We start from the raw sequence: 21,584 nt of genomic DNA on the forward strand, positions 1-21,584 counted from the left end.
GGGGAAGTAACCTCTGTGGCTCCTGTTGCCAGCTATGACAGGGTGATGGCGTTGTCCAGCGTGGATGAATTGAGCCTGAATCCTGTCTAATATAGAGGTATGATATGATTGTTATTTATGGGATGGAATGGAATGGAATGGAATGACAATTTGTAAAGCGCAATGGCTACCCAAGGGCGTCCCAGCGCTGTAGAAACACAGATGGGTTGGGCTGAAGGGGTGGGAGTGTGGGAAGCAGAGGAGGGATTAAGTGTGGGATTTATTAAAAAGCCAGGTTTTTAAAAGTTTTCGAAAAGTAAGCAGGTTAGGTTCTGATCTAATTAAGAGGGGGAGAGAGTTCCAGATCTTGGCCAGGTTGTAGGAGAGCGAGCGGCCTCCGCATCTGGCTCTTCTTATGCGTGGTACAGAGGTCAAGTAGGAGGTCGCAGATCTGAGTGCGCGAGGGGGACAATAGGCTTCCACCAGAAGATGATTTATGGCGGGGCCTGTTCCTCAGTAAGAGCGGTGCGCAACGCACATGCTCTTGAATTCTATTCTGGCTCTCACAGGGAGCCAGTGAAGGTCCTTCAATCTGGCTTTGACTGAGGATCGGCGGGGAAGGTTCAACAGGAGTCTTGCCGCGCAGTTTTGAGTGACTTGTAGTTTGGAGAGTGTGGACTGTGGGGCGCCAAGATATAGGGCGTTGCCGCAGTCAAGACGCGACAAGATAAGTCCTTGGACCATGATCCGCCTTGAGTGAAAAGGGAGGAGAGGGAGAATCTTGCGGAGCAATCTCATCAACCCAAAGCAAGTAGCCGCAAGTTTGGTGGCTTGGTAATTGAAAGTGAGATTGTTATCGAGCCAAATCCCAAGGCTCTTGATTTGGTCCTTAGGTTGAGGGGAGCTGCCTAAACAGAGGGGCCAGATGGTATCAATATATTTCGAGATGTTATTTCCAAGGAGCATTACCTCTGTTTTGTCCCCGTTAAGTTTTAGATGGGAGTCCGACATCCAGGACGCGACAGCTTCCAGGCATTTATGTAGGCTGTGGTGAGAATTAAAAGGAGAGTCCAGCGCTACCACCAGCTGAGTGTCGTCCGCGTAGGTGACAATTTTCACCCCAAAGGGACGGACAACATCAGCTAGGGGGCTAAGGTAAACATTAAAAAGGGTCGGGCTCAGGGAGGAGCCCTGAGGCACTCCACAGTTAAGAGGTTTGCTAGAGGAGGTGGACTCCTTTTCGAATATCTGGAAGGATCTGTCTGTAAGGAATGATTCCATCCAAGTAAGTGCTGTTCCTGACATTCCGATCATACCAAGGCGATGGAGTAAAATGCTGTGATTTACAGTGTCGAAGGTGGCACTTAGGTCGAGTAGGACGATGGCCGCGGAGCCGCCACCGTCCAGGATCCTTCTTTCCTCCTCCGTCACTGCAATCAGGGCAGTTTCAGATCAAGGGAGGAGTTAAGCAGGTCTTGGATGGTGGGTAATATCTGGCTAATTATTTGAGTGAGAACCCTAGGAGGGGCTGGGTCATTTGGGGATCCAGATTTGACCATTCTCATGAATTTTTCTAGATTGGTTTTATCGGGAGCTGGGAAGTTATTAAGAACACTGAGTGGGACTGCCGTAGGGTCAGTGTTGATGGGGTCTCTAGGCAGGGTGGCAGAGTGGGGGAAGGAGGAATTGACCATTTCAATTTTATGATGGAAAAACTCCGCAATTTCCTCGCAATGGGTCTGGGTGTTATTGTGGGCTTTAGGGGTCTCAGGAAGTCGCAGGAGAGATTTGGCTATACGGTAAATCTCCTTAGGTTTGGACGCAGCATCATCTATCTTTTGTTCATAGTATGTGGCCTGAGCTCGTTAGATATCTGCTTTATAGTTTTTAATGGCTGCTCTGTAGCTGACTTTGACTGCTGGACAGTAGTCAAGGCGCCATTTCCTCTCCAGTCGCTTGCAGGCACATTTGGCCTTTCGTAGGTCGTTTGTGTACCATGGGGCTGTTGGATTGCCCCGCTTAGGATGAGAACTTTTCATAGGGAGAACGAGATCTAATGAATTGGAGATTCATTTGTTGTAATTATCGTTGCCCTGGATAGGGTTAGAAGAGTTAGGGTTTTTTGTGCATTCTAAGGACATTTGCCATTCGGGTAGAGGGATTTTTTGCCATTTCCGTGACTGTAGAGCCATCGGGGGTTTTGGGGGGGGTAATGGGGGAGGGTCCAAGTGAATGGGATAAGAAAATGGTCAGACCAGGGCAGTGGGGAGGGGTTTTTGGCAAGGAGGTTGGGGCAGTTACTGAAAATGGGGTCTAGTAGGTGCCCTTTTTGGTGTGTAGGCCCACGGACAAGTTGATGTAGATCCAGGGCTTGTAAGCTTGATGTAAGTTCTCTGGCGGAGGGGTCGGTCAAATCATCCAGATGGATGTTAATGTCACCCAAAATTGTGTAGTTGGCAGAGCTGAGTGCCAGGTTTGCGGCTATTGGTGCAAGGTTCGAAAGAAATAGACCTTGGGATCCTGGCGGGCGGTATATAAGCATGCCAGAGAAGGTATGAATAGGGCTGAATTTTATAGAGAAAGAGAGACATTCACTGTCTTGGAGGTGCACAGGGGTGCTAGCAACTTCATAATCTGCTTTATGGATTACTGCTAGGCCACCTCCAGTTCCTTTTTTGCGGTCGAGGCGACGTATTTGATATCCGGGCGGAAGGGCTTGTACCAGATCAGGTTCAGAATGTTCCTGCAGCCACGTCTCTGTGGCAAAGAGAATATCTGGGTTTATTTCCTCTAACATTAGGAAGATTTCCATAGAATGTTTGGGAAGTGAACGGCAATGGGGCAGAAGCATGGAGTATATAGTGGGTTTCTTAGGGGGGTGAGGGGCAAGATAAAAGCCGCAGTTGCTGCATGCAGGATGCTTTATTGACGGATCCCATGCGTGTAGACAGGATGGCTCAGATGGCTGGTATAGTTGCCGAAGGGAATGCGAGCTATAAGTGATGGTTTGGCTCGAAGATTGGTCAGGGGGGAAGGCCTCTGGCCTCGTGCGGTCGCGGACGGGCGCAGACGGGCTTACCGTTGGCGCGCCTTCGGCGCGCAATCATCGCGCCCGCTGCGCTCGTCCGCTGCGCGTCCGGAATATGCACATGATTTATGCAGCTTCAGGTAGGGCACGTGGGGGCGTGGCCTTGAAAGGGGGCATGGCCTCCGATCTTAGCGCGATGTGCGAAGTGTTAGGGATAGTGGTGTCGCAACAGCAATAACTCGGCTGCTTAGGACAACTGGTTTCCCTGAGGAGTAAGTATTAAAAGCACAAGTAAATCAGTGACATCAATTTTTAAAAACAAAGACTCGCTCCCGGCTTCCGCCCCAAGAGCACAACTACCAATGAATTACCCGGCGCCCTGACTCGGCGTCTTAAGTAGTGATTGGCAGGGTCTCTAGCTCTTTCAGGCGCACTTTCTTCATTGAAGATGCTTCCTGGTAGACCATTCGGTCCAGGATCCCCTTCCTTCCAAATGCAGTTCAGGATGGTAAGGGTTTATTTTTCTGTTATAACGGTGAAAGTTACCTCAAGTTGGCCTGTATGCTTGCCCTCCACCCCCATGAAATTATCCAAGGATTTATCTAGATTTGACATAGAGCTTTGTTGCATTGGCTGCCAATTCATTGGCGGGTACAGCATTCTCTTTATGAACGCCATTGTTAAGGCTACTGACATAACTCTAAAATTCCCCGTTTTTATTGGGCGCTAGTACGGCGTAGATATGTTTCCATTTCTCCTCTATATGAGTTTATTTCAGCTGTTACACTTGAAGAATTAAAATTTCAGAACAACTCTTGCTCAGAAGCAGTCCTCCTTCAATGCTGCCACTTCTGCCTGAAACTATTTTCTGACTTCATAACTAAGACTACACTGTTACCTTCAGAAAACAGCTACAAAGTCACTTTTATTTGCTTTTTCCTGCACTAACGACCCCCCAACCATTAATACATGGATTGTGAATTCATGCAAATTTCACCCTATTCTGTTATTTTTTCCAGTGAGTTCAAATGTTCTGTTGTGAATCCATATGGGTATGTTTTATTCATTTCATTCTGTTCTCCCTTGTTGGGTAACAGTCAGGATACATAAATAATTATAATACATTTGAAGTTAATCTGAGATATTCATGCATTTGTTACTCTAGCCTCCTTTTTTTCCAAGTGATCCAATATTCCTGGAATTGCTAAATGTAAAGAAATATTGAGTTGTATGCAAAGGGTGCTAATACCTCATGGATACGAGTGCTCTCTGAGATCGAAAGGGGTTGCAATACATGCTTTCGCTGGGTAACCTGCTGGGTGATTGGTGGACAAAGAGGCTCCTTAGGAATACTGAATGAGCTTGTATGTCAGCTGCTGCTACGCCTGGTAGTGTAGGAGGGAGGATGCAGCTGTCATGAGATACAACTCACCAGACTTTCTACCTTGGGCATCAATGGTCAAGCGCACCAATGGCTCAAGTCCTTTCTATCAGGCCGGTCCCAAAGAATTCAGCAGGGCCAGCAGATATTAGATAAAGGGCTGCTTAGTTGTGGCGTCCCTCAAGGCTCCGCTCTGTCTCCACTACTCTTTAATATTTATTTACAACCACTGATAGTAGCTTTAGCCAACATGGACTGCAAAATATTCAACTACGCTGATGACACTCAACTTCTCCTCAGTATTCATAACACCCCCCTCGCCCAAGCACATGTTCAAAATGTGCTCAGATTTACAGTAAGCTGGATGTCAGCAAACTCGCTGAAAATTAATCCAGACAAAACTGAGATTTTAGTCATCCCTTTTATCAACTCCCCCTGGAATGACCTTTTTTGGCCCCAGGAGCTATGCCCCACTCCTACCCCCGTGCCAGTCGTCAAGAGCCTTGGTCTGAAAATCGATTCAGAGCTCTCAATGGCCAATCAAGTCACCTCAGTGGTCGGTACATGCTCTAGCCTGATCAGACAGATGCGGAAACTCACCCCTCTTTTGACCACAACCTCAATACAAATGTTAGTTTCGGCCACCATCGTTTCAAGATTGGATTATGGCAATGCCTTATACTTGGGCCTCCCTCAGAAACTAACCAACAGACTCCAGGTGGTCTTTAACGATGCAGCAAGACTGGTCTTCAGGCTTCCTAGAAAATCTCATGCCACCCCGCTGCTGCACAAACTACATTGGCTCCCCATTAGGCAGAGAGCAACATTCAAGGGCCTCTGCATTGCCCACAAATCAATCTATTTACAAAAGGGGGTGGTGATGAACAGAGTGTCTGAATTGAGCAGACCACTCTTACCCAGTCCAAAGATCAGGGCTTGATCCATCACCGTTATTTATCTCACTGCCCCATCCCAGCTCAGAACCTGGCTATATGCAAATCAGTCTGTCCCTGGCCCAGTGCATCATGGGAACAGGGCAGACTAAACTACCAAGCCAATTCTTTACCAGAAAGGAGACAAGCTACCGGGGACCGGTTTCTGGCATTTCAGCCTCTTCGGCCCGGCTTGCTTGAATCCTGATGGAGCAGTGAGAAAGGGACTCATGTCTGAGTATACCCTGCCACACCTATAGTGGCCAAAATCGATTTACAAAAGGGGGTGGTGATGAACAGAGTGTCTGAATTGAGCAGACCACTCTTACCCAGTCCAAAGATCAGGGCTTGATCCATCACCGTTATTTATCTCACTGCCCCATCCCAGCTCAGAACCTGGCTATATGCAAATCAGTCTGTCCCTGGCCCAGTGCATCATGGGAACAGGGCAGACTAAACTACCAAGCCAATTCTTTACCAGAAAGGAGACAAGCTACCGGGGACCGGTTTCTGGCATTTCAGCCTCTTCGGCCCGGCTTGCTTGAATCCTGATGGAGCAGTGAGAAAGGGACTCATGTCTGAGTATACCCTGCCACACCTATAGTGGCCAAAATCGATTTACAAAAGGGGGTGGTGATGAACAGAGTGTCTGAATTGAGCAGACCACTCTTACCCAGTCCAAAGATCAGGGCTTGATCCATCACCGTTATTTATCTCACTGCCCCATCCCAGCTCAGAACCTGGCTATATGCAAATCAGTCTGTCCCTGGCCCAGTGCATCATGGGAACAGGGCAGACTAAACTACCAAGCCAATTCTTTACCAGAAAGGAGACAAGCTACCGGGGACCGGTTTCTGGCATTTCAGCCTCTTCGGCCCGGCTTGCTTGAATCCTGATGGAGCAGTGAGAAAGGGACTCATGTCTGAGTATACCCTGCCACACCTATAGTGGCCAAAATCGATTTACAAAAGGGGGTGGTGATGAACAGAGTGTCTGAATTGAGCAGACCACTCTTACCCAGTCCAAAGATCAGGGCTTGATCCATCACCGTTATTTATCTCACTGCCCCATCCCAGCTCAGAACCTGGCTATATGCAAATCAGTCTGTCCCTGGCCCAGTGCATCATGGGAACAGGGCAGACTAAACTACCAAGCCAATTCTTTACCAGAAAGGAGACAAGCTACCGGGGACCGGTTTCTGGCATTTCAGCCTCTTCGGCCCGGCTTGCTTGAATCCTGATGGAGCAGTGAGAAAGGGACTCATGTCTGAGTATACCCTGCCACACCTATAGTGGCCAAAATCGATTTACAAAAGGGGGTGGTGATGAACAGAGTGTCTGAATTGAGCAGACCACTCTTACCCAGTCCAAAGATCAGGGCTTGATCCATCACCGTTATTTATCTCACTGCCCCATCCCAGCTCAGAACCTGGCTATATGCAAATCAGTCTGTCCCTGGCCCAGTGCATCATGGGAACAGGGCAGACTAAACTACCAAGCCAATTCTTTACCAGAAAGGAGACAAGCTACCGGGGACCGGTTTCTGGCATTTCAGCCTCTTCGGCCCGGCTTGCTTGAATCCTGATGGAGCAGTGAGAAAGGGACTCATGTCTGAGTATACCCTGCCACACCTATAGTGGCCAAAATCGATTTACAAAAGGGGGTGGTGATGAACAGAGTGTCTGAATTGAGCAGACCACTCTTACCCAGTCCAAAGAGCAGGGCTTGATCCATCACCGTTATTTATCTCACTGCCCCATCCCAGCTCAGAACCTGGCTATATGCAAATCAGTCTGTCCCTGGCCCAGTGCATCATGGGAACAGGGCAGACTAAACTACCAAGCCAATTCTTTACCAGAAAGGAGACAAGCTACCGGGGACCGGTTTCTGGCATTTCAGCCTCTTCGGCCCGGCTTGCTTGAATCCTGATGGAGCAGTGAGAAAGGGACTCATGTCTGAGTATACCCTGCCACACCTATAGTGGCCAAAATCGATTTACAAAAGGGGGTGGTGATGAACAGAGTGTCTGAATTGAGCAGACCACTCTTACCCAGTCCAAAGATCAGGGCTTGATCCATCACCGTTATTTATCTCACTGCCCCATCCCAGCTCAGAACCTGGCTATATGCAAATCAGTCTGTCCCTGGCCCAGTGCATCATGGGAACAGGGCAGACTAAACTACCAAGCCAATTCTTTACCAGAAAGGAGACAAGCTACCGGGGACCGGTTTCTGGCATTTCAGCCTCTTCGGCCCGGCTTGCTTGAATCCTGATGGAGCAGTGAGAAAGGGACTCATGTCTGAGTATACCCTGCCACACCTATAGCGGCCAAAATCGATTTACAAAAGGGGGTGGTGATGAACAGAGTGTCTGAATTGAGCAGACCACTCTTACCCAGTCCAAAGATCAGGGCTTGATCCATCACCGTTATTTATCTCACTGCCCCATCCCAGCTCAGAACCTGGCTATATGCAAATCAGTCTGTCCCTGGCCCAGTGCATCATGGGAACAGGGCAGACTAAACTACCAAGCCAATTCTTTACCAGAAAGGAGACAAGCTACCGGGGACCGGTTTCTGGCATTTCAGCCTCTTCGGCCCGGCTTGCTTGAATCCTGATGGAGCAGTGAGAAAGGGACTCATGTCTGAGTATACCCTGCCACACCTATAGTGGCCAAAATCGATTTACAAAAGGGGGTGGTGATGAACAGAGTGTCTGAATTGAGCAGACCACTCTTACCCAGTCCAAAGATCAGGGCTTGATCCATCACCGTTATTTATCTCACTGCCCCATCCCAGCTCAGAACCTGGCTATATGCAAATCAGTCTGTCCCTGGCCCAGTGCATCATGGGAACAGGGCAGACTAAACTACCAAGCCAATTCTTTACCAGAAAGGAGACAAGCTACCGGGGACCGGTTTCTGGCATTTCAGCCTCTTCGGCCCGGCTTGCTTGAATCCTGATGGAGCAGTGAGAAAGGGACTCATGTCTGAGTATACCCTGCCACACCTATAGCGGCCAAAATCGATTTACAAAAGGGGGTGGTGATGAACAGAGTGTCTGAATTGAGCAGACCACTCTTACCCAGTCCAAAGATCAGGGCTTGATCCATCACCGTTATTTATCTCACTGCCCCATCCCAGCTCAGAACCTGGCTATATGCAAATCAGTCTGTCCCTGGCCCAGTGCATCATGGGAACAGGGCAGACTAAACTACCAAGCCAATTCTTTACCAGAAAGGAGACAAGCTACCGGGGACCGGTTTCTGGCATTTCAGCCTCTTCGGCCCGGCTTGCTTGAATCCTGATGGAGCAGTGAGAAAGGGACTCATGTCTGAGTATACCCTGCCACACCTATAGTGGCCAAAATCGATTTACAAAAGGGGGTGGTGATGAACAGAGTGTCTGAATTGAGCAGACCACTCTTACCCAGTCCAAAGATCAGGGCTTGATCCATCACCGTTATTTATCTCACTGCCCCATCCCAGCTCAGAACCTGGCTATATGCAAATCAGTCTGTCCCTGGCCCAGTGCATCATGGGAACAGGGCAGACTAAACTACCAAGCCAATTCTTTACCAGAAAGGAGACAAGCTACCGGGGACCGGTTTCTGGCATTTCAGCCTCTTCGGCCCGGCTTGCTTGAATCCTGATGGAGCAGTGAGAAAGGGACTCATGTCTGAGTATACCCTGCCACACCTATAGTGGCCAAAATCGATTTACAAAAGGGGGTGGTGATGAACAGAGTGTCTGAATTGAGCAGACCACTCTTACCCAGTCCAAAGATCAGGGCTTGATCCATCACCGTTATTTATCTCACTGCCCCATCCCAGCTCAGAACCTGGCTATATGCAAATCAGTCTGTCCCTGGCCCAGTGCATCATGGGAACAGGGCAGACTAAACTACCAAGCCAATTCTTTACCAGAAAGGAGACAAGCTACCGGGGACCGGTTTCTGGCATTTCAGCCTCTTCGGCCCGGCTTGCTTGAATCCTGATGGAGCAGTGAGAAAGGGACTCATGTCTGAGTATACCCTGCCACACCTATAGTGGCCAAAATCGATTTACAAAAGGGGGTGGTGATGAACAGAGTGTCTGAATTGAGCAGACCACTCTTACCCAGTCCAAAGATCAGGGCTTGATCCATCACCGTTATTTATCTCACTGCCCCATCCCAGCTCAGAACCTGGCTATATGCAAATCAGTCTGTCCCTGGCCCAGTGCATCATGGGAACAGGGCAGACTAAACTACCAAGCCAATTCTTTACCAGAAAGGAGACAAGCTACCGGGGACCGGTTTCTGGCATTTCAGCCTCTTCGGCCCGGCTTGCTTGAATCCTGATGGAGCAGTGAGAAAGGGACTCATGTCTGAGTATACCCTGCCACACCTATAGTGGCCAAAATCGATTTACAAAAGGGGGTGGTGATGAACAGAGTGTCTGAATTGAGCAGACCACTCTTACCCAGTCCAAAGATCAGGGCTTGATCCATCACCGTTATTTATCTCACTGCCCCATCCCAGCTCAGAACCTGGCTATATGCAAATCAGTCTGTCCCTGGCCCAGTGCATCATGGGAACAGGGCAGACTAAACTACCAAGCCAATTCTTTACCAGAAAGGAGACAAGCTACCGGGGACCGGTTTCTGGCATTTCAGCCTCTTCGGCCCGGCTTGCTTGAATCCTGATGGAGCAGTGAGAAAGGGACTCATGTCTGAGTATACCCTGCCACACCTATAGTGGCCAAAATCGATTTACAAAAGGGGGTGGTGATGAACAGAGTGTCTGAATTGAGCAGACCACTCTTACCCAGTCCAAAGATCAGGGCTTGATCCATCACCGTTATTTATCTCACTGCCCCATCCCAGCTCAGAACCTGGCTATATGCAAATCAGTCTGTCCCTGGCCCAGTGCATCATGGGAACAGGGCAGACTAAACTACCAAGCCAATTCTTTACCAGAAAGGAGACAAGCTACCGGGGACCGGTTTCTGGCATTTCAGCCTCTTCGGCCCGGCTTGCTTGAATCCTGATGGAGCAGTGAGAAAGGGACTCATGTCTGAGTATACCCTGCCACACCTATAGTGGCCAAAATCGATTTACAAAAGGGGGTGGTGATGAACAGAGTGTCTGAATTGAGCAGACCACTCTTACCCAGTCCAAAGATCAGGGCTTGATCCATCACCGTTATTTATCTCACTGCCCCATCCCAGCTCAGAACCTGGCTATATGCAAATCAGTCTGTCCCTGGCCCAGTGCATCATGGGAACAGGGCAGACTAAACTACCAAGCCAATTCTTTACCAGAAAGGAGACAAGCTACCGGGGACCGGTTTCTGGCATTTCAGCCTCTTCGGCCCGGCTTGCTTGAATCCTGATGGAGCAGTGAGAAAGGGACTCATGTCTGAGTATACCCTGCCACACCTATAGTGGCCAAAATCGATTTACAAAAGGGGGTGGTGATGAACAGAGTGTCTGAATTGAGCAGACCACTCTTACCCAGTCCAAAGATCAGGGCTTGATCCATCACCGTTATTTATCTCACTGCCCCATCCCAGCTCAGAACCTGGCTATATGCAAATCAGTCTGTCCCTGGCCCAGTGCATCATGGGAACAGGGCAGACTAAACTACCAAGCCAATTCTTTACCAGAAAGGAGACAAGCTACCGGGGACCGGTTTCTGGCATTTCAGCCTCTTCGGCCCGGCTTGCTTGAATCCTGATGGAGCAGTGAGAAAGGGACTCATGTCTGAGTATACCCTGCCACACCTATAGTGGCCAAAATCGATTTACAAAAGGGGGTGGTGATGAACAGAGTGTCTGAATTGAGCAGACCACTCTTACCCAGTCCAAAGATCAGGGCTTGATCCATCACCGTTATTTATCTCACTGCCCCATCCCAGCTCAGAACCTGGCTATATGCAAATCAGTCTGTCCCTGGCCCAGTGCATCATGGGAACAGGGCAGACTAAACTACCAAGCCAATTCTTTACCAGAAAGGAGACAAGCTACCGGGGACCGGTTTCTGGCATTTCAGCCTCTTCGGCCCGGCTTGCTTGAATCCTGATGGAGCAGTGAGAAAGGGACTCATGTCTGAGTATACCCTGCCACACCTATAGTGGCCAAAATCGATTTACAAAAGGGGGTGGTGATGAACAGAGTGTCTGAATTGAGCAGACCACTCTTACCCAGTCCAAAGATCAGGGCTTGATCCATCACCGTTATTTATCTCACTGCCCCATCCCAGCTCAGAACCTGGCTATATGCAAATCAGTCTGTCCCTGGCCCAGTGCATCATGGGAACAGGGCAGACTAAACTACCAAGCCAATTCTTTACCAGAAAGGAGACAAGCTACCGGGGACCGGTTTCTGGCATTTCAGCCTCTTCGGCCCGGCTTGCTTGAATCCTGATGGAGCAGTGAGAAAGGGACTCATGTCTGAGTATACCCTGCCACACCTATAGTGGCCAAAATCGATTTACAAAAGGGGGTGGTGATGAACAGAGTGTCTGAATTGAGCAGACCACTCTTACCCAGTCCAAAGATCAGGGCTTGATCCATCACCGTTATTTATCTCACTGCCCCATCCCAGCTCAGAACCTGGCTATATGCAAATCAGTCTGTCCCTGGCCCAGTGCATCATGGGAACAGGGCAGACTAAACTACCAAGCCAATTCTTTACCAGAAAGGAGACAAGCTACCGGGGACCGGTTTCTGGCATTTCAGCCTCTTCGGCCCGGCTTGCTTGAATCCTGATGGAGCAGTGAGAAAGGGACTCATGTCTGAGTATACCCTGCCACACCTATAGTGGCCAAAATCGATTTACAAAAGGGGGTGGTGATGAACAGAGTGTCTGAATTGAGCAGACCACTCTTACCCAGTCCAAAGATCAGGGCTTGATCCATCACCGTTATTTATCTCACTGCCCCATCCCAGCTCAGAACCTGGCTATATGCAAATCAGTCTGTCCCTGGCCCAGTGCATCATGGGAACAGGGCAGACTAAACTACCAAGCCAATTCTTTACCAGAAAGGAGACAAGCTACCGGGGACCGGTTTCTGGCATTTCAGCCTCTTCGGCCCGGCTTGCTTGAATCCTGATGGAGCAGTGAGAAAGGGACTCATGTCTGAGTATACCCTGCCACACCTATAGTGGCCAAAATCGATTTACAAAAGGGGGTGGTGATGAACAGAGTGTCTGAATTGAGCAGACCACTCTTACCCAGTCCAAAGATCAGGGCTTGATCCATCACCGTTATTTATCTCACTGCCCCATCCCAGCTCAGAACCTGGCTATATGCAAATCAGTCTGTCCCTGGCCCAGTGCATCATGGGAACAGGGCAGACTAAACTACCAAGCCAATTCTTTACCAGAAAGGAGACAAGCTACCGGGGACCGGTTTCTGGCATTTCAGCCTCTTCGGCCCGGCTTGCTTGAATCCTGATGGAGCAGTGAGAAAGGGACTCATGTCTGAGTATACCCTGCCACACCTATAGTGGCCAAAATCGATTTACAAAAGGGGGTGGTGATGAACAGAGTGTCTGAATTGAGCAGACCACTCTTACCCAGTCCAAAGATCAGGGCTTGATCCATCACCGTTATTTATCTCACTGCCCCATCCCAGCTCAGAACCTGGCTATATGCAAATCAGTCTGTCCCTGGCCCAGTGCATCATGGGAACAGGGCAGACTAAACTACCAAGCCAATTCTTTACCAGAAAGGAGACAAGCTACCGGGGACCGGTTTCTGGCATTTCAGCCTCTTCGGCCCGGCTTGCTTGAATCCTGATGGAGCAGTGAGAAAGGGACTCATGTCTGAGTATACCCTGCCACACCTATAGTGGCCAAAATCGATTTACAAAAGGGGGTGGTGATGAACAGAGTGTCTGAATTGAGCAGACCACTCTTACCCAGTCCAAAGATCAGGGCTTGATCCATCACCGTTATTTATCTCACTGCCCCATCCCAGCTCAGAACCTGGCTATATGCAAATCAGTCTGTCCCTGGCCCAGTGCATCATGGGAACAGGGCAGACTAAACTACCAAGCCAATTCTTTACCAGAAAGGAGACAAGCTACCGGGGACCGGTTTCTGGCATTTCAGCCTCTTCGGCCCGGCTTGCTTGAATCCTGATGGAGCAGTGAGAAAGGGACTCATGTCTGAGTATACCCTGCCACACCTATAGTGGCCAAAATCGATTTACAAAAGGGGGTGGTGATGAACAGAGTGTCTGAATTGAGCAGACCACTCTTACCCAGTCCAAAGATCAGGGCTTGATCCATCACCGTTATTTATCTCACTGCCCCATCCCAGCTCAGAACCTGGCTATATGCAAATCAGTCTGTCCCTGGCCCAGTGCATCATGGGAACAGGGCAGACTAAACTACCAAGCCAATTCTTTACCAGAAAGGAGACAAGCTACCGGGGACCGGTTTCTGGCATTTCAGCCTCTTCGGCCCGGCTTGCTTGAATCCTGATGGAGCAGTGAGAAAGGGACTCATGTCTGAGTATACCCTGCCACACCTATAGTGGCCAAAATCGATTTACAAAAGGGGGTGGTGATGAACAGAGTGTCTGAATTGAGCAGACCACTCTTACCCAGTCCAAAGATCAGGGCTTGATCCATCACCGTTATTTATCTCACTGCCCCATCCCAGCTCAGAACCTGGCTATATGCAAATCAGTCTGTCCCTGGCCCAGTGCATCATGGGAACAGGGCAGACTAAACTACCAAGCCAATTCTTTACCAGAAAGGAGACAAGCTACCGGGGACCGGTTTCTGGCATTTCAGCCTCTTCGGCCCGGCTTGCTTGAATCCTGATGGAGCAGTGAGAAAGGGACTCATGTCTGAGTATACCCTGCCACACCTATAGTGGCCAAAATCGATTTACAAAAGGGGGTGGTGATGAACAGAGTGTCTGAATTGAGCAGACCACTCTTACCCAGTCCAAAGATCAGGGCTTGATCCATCACCGTTATTTATCTCACTGCCCCATCCCAGCTCAGAACCTGGCTATATGCAAATCAGTCTGTCCCTGGCCCAGTGCATCATGGGAACAGGGCAGACTAAACTACCAAGCCAATTCTTTACCAGAAAGGAGACAAGCTACCGGGGACCGGTTTCTGGCATTTCAGCCTCTTCGGCCCGGCTTGCTTGAATCCTGATGGAGCAGTGAGAAAGGGACTCATGTCTGAGTATACCCTGCCACACCTATAGTGGCCAAAATCGATTTACAAAAGGGGGTGGTGATGAACAGAGTGTCTGAATTGAGCAGACCACTCTTACCCAGTCCAAAGATCAGGGCTTGATCCATCACCGTTATTTATCTCACTGCCCCATCCCAGCTCAGAACCTGGCTATATGCAAATCAGTCTGTCCCTGGCCCAGTGCATCATGGGAACAGGGCAGACTAAACTACCAAGCCAATTCTTTACCAGAAAGGAGACAAGCTACCGGGGACCGGTTTCTGGCATTTCAGCCTCTTCGGCCCGGCTTGCTTGAATCCTGATGGAGCAGTGAGAAAGGGACTCATGTCTGAGTATACCCTGCCACACCTATAGTGGCCAAAATCGATTTACAAAAGGGGGTGGTGATGAACAGAGTGTCTGAATTGAGCAGACCACTCTTACCCAGTCCAAAGATCAGGGCTTGATCCATCACCGTTATTTATCTCACTGCCCCATCCCAGCTCAGAACCTGGCTATATGCAAATCAGTCTGTCCCTGGCCCAGTGCATCATGGGAACAGGGCAGACTAAACTACCAAGCCAATTCTTTACCAGAAAGGAGACAAGCTACCGGGGACCGGTTTCTGGCATTTCAGCCTCTTCGGCCCGGCTTGCTTGAATCCTGATGGAGCAGTGAGAAAGGGACTCATGTCTGAGTATACCCTGCCACACCTATAGTGGCCAAAATCGATTTACAAAAGGGGGTGGTGATGAACAGAGTGTCTGAATTGAGCAGACCACTCTTACCCAGTCCAAAGATCAGGGCTTGATCCATCACCGTTATTTATCTCACTGCCCCATCCCAGCTCAGAACCTGGCTATATGCAAATCAGTCTGTCCCTGGCCCAGTGCATCATGGGAACAGGGCAGACTAAACTACCAAGCCAATTCTTTACCAGAAAGGAGACAAGCTACCGGGGACCGGTTTCTGGCATTTCAGCCTCTTCGGCCCGGCTTGCTTGAATCCTGATGGAGCAGTGAGAAAGGGACTCATGTCTGAGTATACCCTGCCACACCTATAGTGGCCAAAATCGATTTACAAAAGGGGGTGGTGATGAACAGAGTGTCTGAATTGAGCAGACCACTCTTACCCAGTCCAAAGATCAGGGCTTGATCCATCACTGTTATTTATCTCACTGCCCCATCCCAGCTCAGAACCTGGCTATATGCAAATCAGTCTGTCCCTGGCCCAGTGCATCATGGGAACAGGGCAGACTAAACTACCAAGCCAATTCTTTACCAGAAAGGAGACAAGCTACCGGGGACCGGTTTCTGGCATTTCAGCCTCTTCGGCCCGGCTTGCTTGAATCCTGATGGAGCAGTGAGAAAGGGACTCATGTCTGAGTATACCCTGCCACACCTATAGTGGCCAAAATCGATTTACAAAAGGGGGTGGTGATGAACAGAGTGTCTGAATTGAGCAGACCACTCTTACCCAGTCCAAAGATCAGGGCTTGATCCATCACCGTTATTTATCTCACTGCCCCATCCCAGCTCAGAACCTGGCTATATGCAAATCAGTCTGTCCCTGGCCCAGTGCATCATGGGAACAGGGCAGACTAAACTACCAAGCCAATTCTTTACCAGAAAGGAGACAAGCTACCGGGGACCGGTTTCTGGCATTTCAGCCTCTTCGGCCCGGCTTGCTTGAATCCTGATGGAGCAGTGAGAAAGGGACTCATGTCTGAGTATACCCTGCCACACCTATAGTGGCCAAAATCGATTTACAAAAGGGGGTGGTGATGAACAGAGTGTCTGAATTGAGCAGACCACTCTTACCCAGTCCAAAGATCAGGGCTTGATCCATCACCGTTATTTATCTCACTGCCCCATCCCAGCTCAGAACCTGGCTATATGCAAATCAGTCTGTCCCTGGCCCAGTGCATCATGGGAACAGGGCAGACTAAACTACCAAGCCAATTCTTTACCAGAAAGGAGACAAGCTACCGGGGACCGGTTTCTGGCATTTCAGCCTCTTCGGCCCGGCTTGCTTGAATCCTGATGGAGCAGTGAGAAAGGGACTCATGTCTGAGTATACCCTGCCACACCTATAGTGGCCAAAATCGATTTACAAAAGGGGGTGGTGATGAACAGAGTGTCTGAATTGAGCAGACCACTCTTACCCAGTCCAAAGATCAGGGCTTGATCCATCACCGTTATTTATCTCACTGCCCCATCCCAGCTCAGAACCTGGCTATATGCAAATCAGTCTGTCCCTGGCCCAGTGCATCATGGGAACAGGGCAGACTAAACTACCAAGCCAATTCTTTACCAGAAAGGAGACAAGCTACCGGGGACCGGTTTCTGGCATTTCAGCCTCTTCGGCCCGGCTTGCTTGAATCCTGATGGAGCAGTGAGAAAGGGACTCATGTCTGAGTATACCCTGCCACACCTATAGTGGCCAAAATCGATTTACAAAAGGGGGTGGTGATGAACAGAGTGTCTGAATTGAGCAGACCACTCTTACCCAGTCCAAAGATCAGGGCTTGATCCATCACCGTTATTTATCTCACTGCCCCATCCCAGCTCAGAACCTGGCTATATGCAAATCAGTCTGTCCCTGGCCCAGTGCATCATGGGAACAGGGCAGACTAAACTACCAAGCCAATTCTTTACCAGAAAGGAGACAAGCTACCGGGGACCGGTTTCTGGCATTTCAGCCTCTTCGGCCCGGCTTGCTTGAATCCTGATGGAGCAGTGAGAAAGGGACTCATGTCTGAGTATACCCTGCCACACCTATAGTGGCCAAAATCGATTTACAAAAGGGGGTGGTGATGAACAGAGTGTCTGAATTGAGCAGACCACTCTTACCCAGTCCAAAGATCAGGGCTTGATCCATCACCGTTATTTATCTCACTGCCCCATCCCAGCTCAGAACCTGGCTATATGCAAATCAGTCTGTCCCTGGCCCAGTGCATCATGGGAACAGGGCAGACTAAACTACCAAGCCAATTCTTTACCAGAAAGGAGACAAGCTACCGGGGACCGGTTTCTGGCATTTCAGCCTCTTCGGCCCGGCTTGCTTGAATCCTGATGGAGCAGTGAGAAAGGGACTCATGTCTGAGTATACCCTGCCACACCTATAGTGGCCAAAATCGATTTACAAAAGGGGGTGGTGATGAACAGAGTGTCTGAATTGAGCAGACCACTCTTACCCAGTCCAAAGATCAGGGCTTGATCCATCACCGTTATTTATCTCACTGCCCCATCCCAGCTCAGAACCTGGCTATATGCAAATCAGTCTGTCCCTGGCCCAGTGCATCATGGGAACAGGGCAGACTAAACTACCAAGCCAATTCTTTACCAGAAAGGAGACAAGCTACCGGGGACCGGTTTCTGGCATTTCAGCCTCTTCGGCCCGGCTTGCTTGAATCCTGATGGAGCAGTGAGAAAGGGACTCATGTCTGAGTATACCCTGCCACACCTATAGTGGCCAAAATCGATTTACAAAAGGGGGTGGTGATGAACAGAGTGTCTGAATTGAGCAGACCACTCTTACCCAGTCCAAAGATCAGGGCTTGATCCATCACCGTTATTTATCTCACTGCCCCATCCCAGCTCAGAACCTGGCTATATGCAAATCAGTCTGTCCCTGGCCCAGTGCATCATGGGAACAGGGCAGACTAAACTACCAAGCCAATTCTTTACCAGAAAGGAGACAAGCTACCGGGGACCGGTTTCTGGCATTTCAGCCTCTTCGGCCCGGCTTGCTTGAATCCTGATGGAGCAGTGAGAAAGGGACTCATGTCTGAGTATACCCTGCCACACCTATAGTGGCCAAAATCGATTTACAAAAGGGGGTGGTGATGAACAGAGTGTCTGAATTGAGCAGACCACTCTTACCCAGTCCAAAGATCAGGGCTTGATCCATCACCGTTATTTATCTCACTGCCCCATCCCAGCTCAGAACCTGGCTATATGCAAATCAGTCTGTCCCTGGCCCAGTGCATCATGGGAACAGGGCAGACTAAACTACCAAGCCAATTCTTTACCAGAAAGGAGACAAGCTACCGGGGACCGGTTTCTGGCATTTCAGCCTCTTCGGCCCGGCTTGCTTGAATCCTGATGGAGCAGTGAGAAAGGGACTCATGTCTGAGTATACCCTGCCACACCTATAGTGGCCAAAATCGATTTACAAAAGGGGGTGGTGATGAACAGAGTGTCTGAATTGAGCAGACCACTCTTACCCAGTCCAAAGATCAGGGCTTGATCCATCACCGTTATTTATCTCACTGCCCCATCCCAGCTCAGAACCTGGCTATATGCAAATCAGTCTGTCCCTGGCCCAGTGCATCATGGGAACAGGGCAGACTAAACTACCAAGCCAATTCTTTACCAGAAAGGAGACAAGCTACCGGGGACCGGTTTCTGGCATTTCAGCCTCTTCGGCCCGGCTTGCTTGAATCCTGATGGAGCAGTGAGAAAGGGACTCATGTCTGAGTATACCCTGCCACACCTATAGTGGCCAAAATCGATTTACAAAAGGGGGTGGTGATGAACAGAGTGTCTGAATTGAGCAGACCACTCTTACCCAGTCCAAAGATCAGGGCTTGATCCATCACCGTTATTTATCTCACTGCCCCATCCCAGCTCAGAACCTGGCTATATGCAAATCAGTCTGTCCCTGGCCCAGTGCATCATGGGAACAGGGCAGACTAAACTACCAAGCCAATTCTTTACCAGAAAGGAGACAAGCTACCGGGGACCGGTTTCTGGCATTTCAGCCTCTTCGGCCCGGCTTGCTTGAATCCTGATGGAGCAGTGAGAAAGGGACTCATGTCTGAGTATACCCTGCCACACCTATAGTGGCCAAAATCGATTTACAAAAGGGGGTGGTGATGAACAGAGTGTCTGAATTGAGCAGACCACTCTTACCCAGTCCAAAGATCAGGGCTTGATCCATCACCGTTATTTATCTCACTGCCCCATCCCAGCTCAGAACCTGGCTATATGCAAATCAGTCTGTCCCTGGCCCAGTGCATCATGGGAACAGGGCAGACTAAACTACCAAGCCAATTCTTTACCAGAAAGGAGACAAGCTACCGGGGACCGGTTTCTGGCATTTCAGCCTCTTCGGCCCGGCTTGCTTGAATCCTGATGGAGCAGTGAGAAAGGGACTCATGTCTGAGTATACCCTGCCACACCTATAGTGGCCAAAATCGATTTACAAAAGGGGGTGGTGATGAACAGAGTGTCTGAATTGAGCAGACCACTCTTACCCAGTCCAAAGATCAGGGCTTGATCCATCACCGTTATTTATCTCACTGCCCCATCCCAGCTCAGAACCTGGCTATATGCAAATCAGTCTGTCCCTGGCCCAGTGCATCATGGGAACAGGGCAGACTAAACTACCAAGCCAATTCTTTACCAGAAAGGAGACAAGCTACCGGGGACCGGTTTCTGGCATTTCAGCCTCTTCGGCCCGGCTTGCTTGAATCCTGATGGAGCAGTGAGAAAGGGACTCATGTCTGAGTATACCCTGCCACACCTATAGTGGCCAAAATCGATTTACAAAAGGGGTGGTGATGAACAGAGTGTCTGAATTGAGCAGACCACTCTTACCCAGTCCAAAGATCAGGGCTTGATCCATCACCGTTATTTATCTCACTGCCCCATCCCAGCTCAGAACCTGGCTATATGCAAATCAGTCTGTCCCTGGCCCAGTGCATCATGGGAACAGGGCAGACTAAACTACCAAGCCAATTCTTTACCAGAAAGGAGACAAGCTACCGGGGACCGGTTTCTGGCATTTCAGCCTCTTCGGCCCGGCTTGCTTGAATCCTGATGGAGCAGTGAGAAAGGGACTCATGTCTGAGTATACCCTGCCACACCTATAGTGGCCAAAATCGATTTACAAAAGGGGGTGGTGATGAACAGAGTGTCTGAATTGAGCAGACCACTCTTACCCAGTCCAAAGATCAGGGCTTGATCCATCACCGTTATTTATCTCACTGCCCCATCCCAGCTCAGAACCTGGCTATATGCAAATCAGTCTGTCCCTGGCCCAGTGCATCATGGGAACAGGGTAGACTAAACTACCAAGCCAATTCTTTACCAGAAAGGAGATCTATGGCCAAGCCCCAACCTATATAAAAGAACGCCTAGAGGCCTATGTACCTGGTCGCACGCTACGGTCCTCCAAGGCTGGTCGTCTATCCTGCCCGAGATACGAGCTTACATAAAAAGGAGGCAGAGCCTTCTCTGTCGTGGCCCCTCAGCTCTGGAACGAGCTTCCTGAGCACCTCCGTAAGGAACCCTCCCTGCTCCGTTTCAGGAAACAACTCAAAACTATCTTGTTCAGAGAATCATTTAGTACTGCTTAAACTCACGCATCAGCCCGGTGTCGTCTAGTTGCCCACCTCCCCCCCCCCCCCAGCGCTGAGAGACCTGTCGGTGATTCAGCGCTATATAAATGTCAATTAACAATAACAATAACAATTATAACGCGCTTTCTTTTTTCTTACATATGCCTCTGTTATCTCCATATATCTTAATAAGTCATTAGGGCATAAGTAGTTTAATAGGGTTATAGACTTACTAGAAGTAAAGGGATCTGAAACACGAGGTGCTGGGTGCAGAAGTCCCACCTTGGGGGTTAATGTATTTGCTATTGGGTTAACCTAAGATGTGTGGGATGGTTTCTGTGGGGCTGCCTGTCAAAAGTCATAGTACAAGTGTATTAAGAATCTATGTAAATGCTGAGTAAGTCTGCTATGCGGAGTGATATCTGGTGGTGTGCCTGGTGATATTCTGTAACAAAGCATGGACAATAACCTTTGCCTCACCCCAGTCGCACTGCCCTGGCTGGTGGGCGGGTAATACTCACAAGTGCTTGCTGATGCCAAAATCTGATCTCTGCATTGCTGCTGAGGTTTTGAACAGTGTGGTCATATAGCGTTACCCCAATGATTTTATCATTCAACAGGGAGCTGTTCTTCCCATCCTATAATAAACACAGAAAATTAACAGTTATTTAACAAATCTGGTCCAAATCATCACCTTTTGCAGACTTTGTCAAAACGCGAGTAATGCTCACATCGCAGCACCAAC

General features: G+C 49.4%; 1 protein-coding gene across 1 annotated transcript in view; it reads right to left on the bottom strand.

The window, feature by feature from the left end:
• The window catches only part of ADGRG5 (adhesion G protein-coupled receptor G5), a 303,433-nt gene that overhangs the window by 190,780 nt on the left and 91,069 nt on the right, over nucleotides 1–21,584 (bottom strand). Inside the window, exon 3 of the mRNA XM_086946433.1 lies at nucleotides 21,361–21,477. Within this exon, the coding sequence (XP_086802559.1) occupies nucleotides 21,361–21,477 (117 nt within the window). The remainder of the gene's footprint in view (nucleotides 1–21,360; nucleotides 21,478–21,584) is intronic.

The sequence above is a fragment of the Lissotriton vulgaris genome, chromosome 12 (assembly GCF_964263255.1).
Source record: "Lissotriton vulgaris chromosome 12, aLisVul1.2, whole genome shotgun sequence".
NCBI classification, from domain to species: domain Eukaryota; kingdom Metazoa; phylum Chordata; class Amphibia; order Caudata; family Salamandridae; genus Lissotriton; species Lissotriton vulgaris.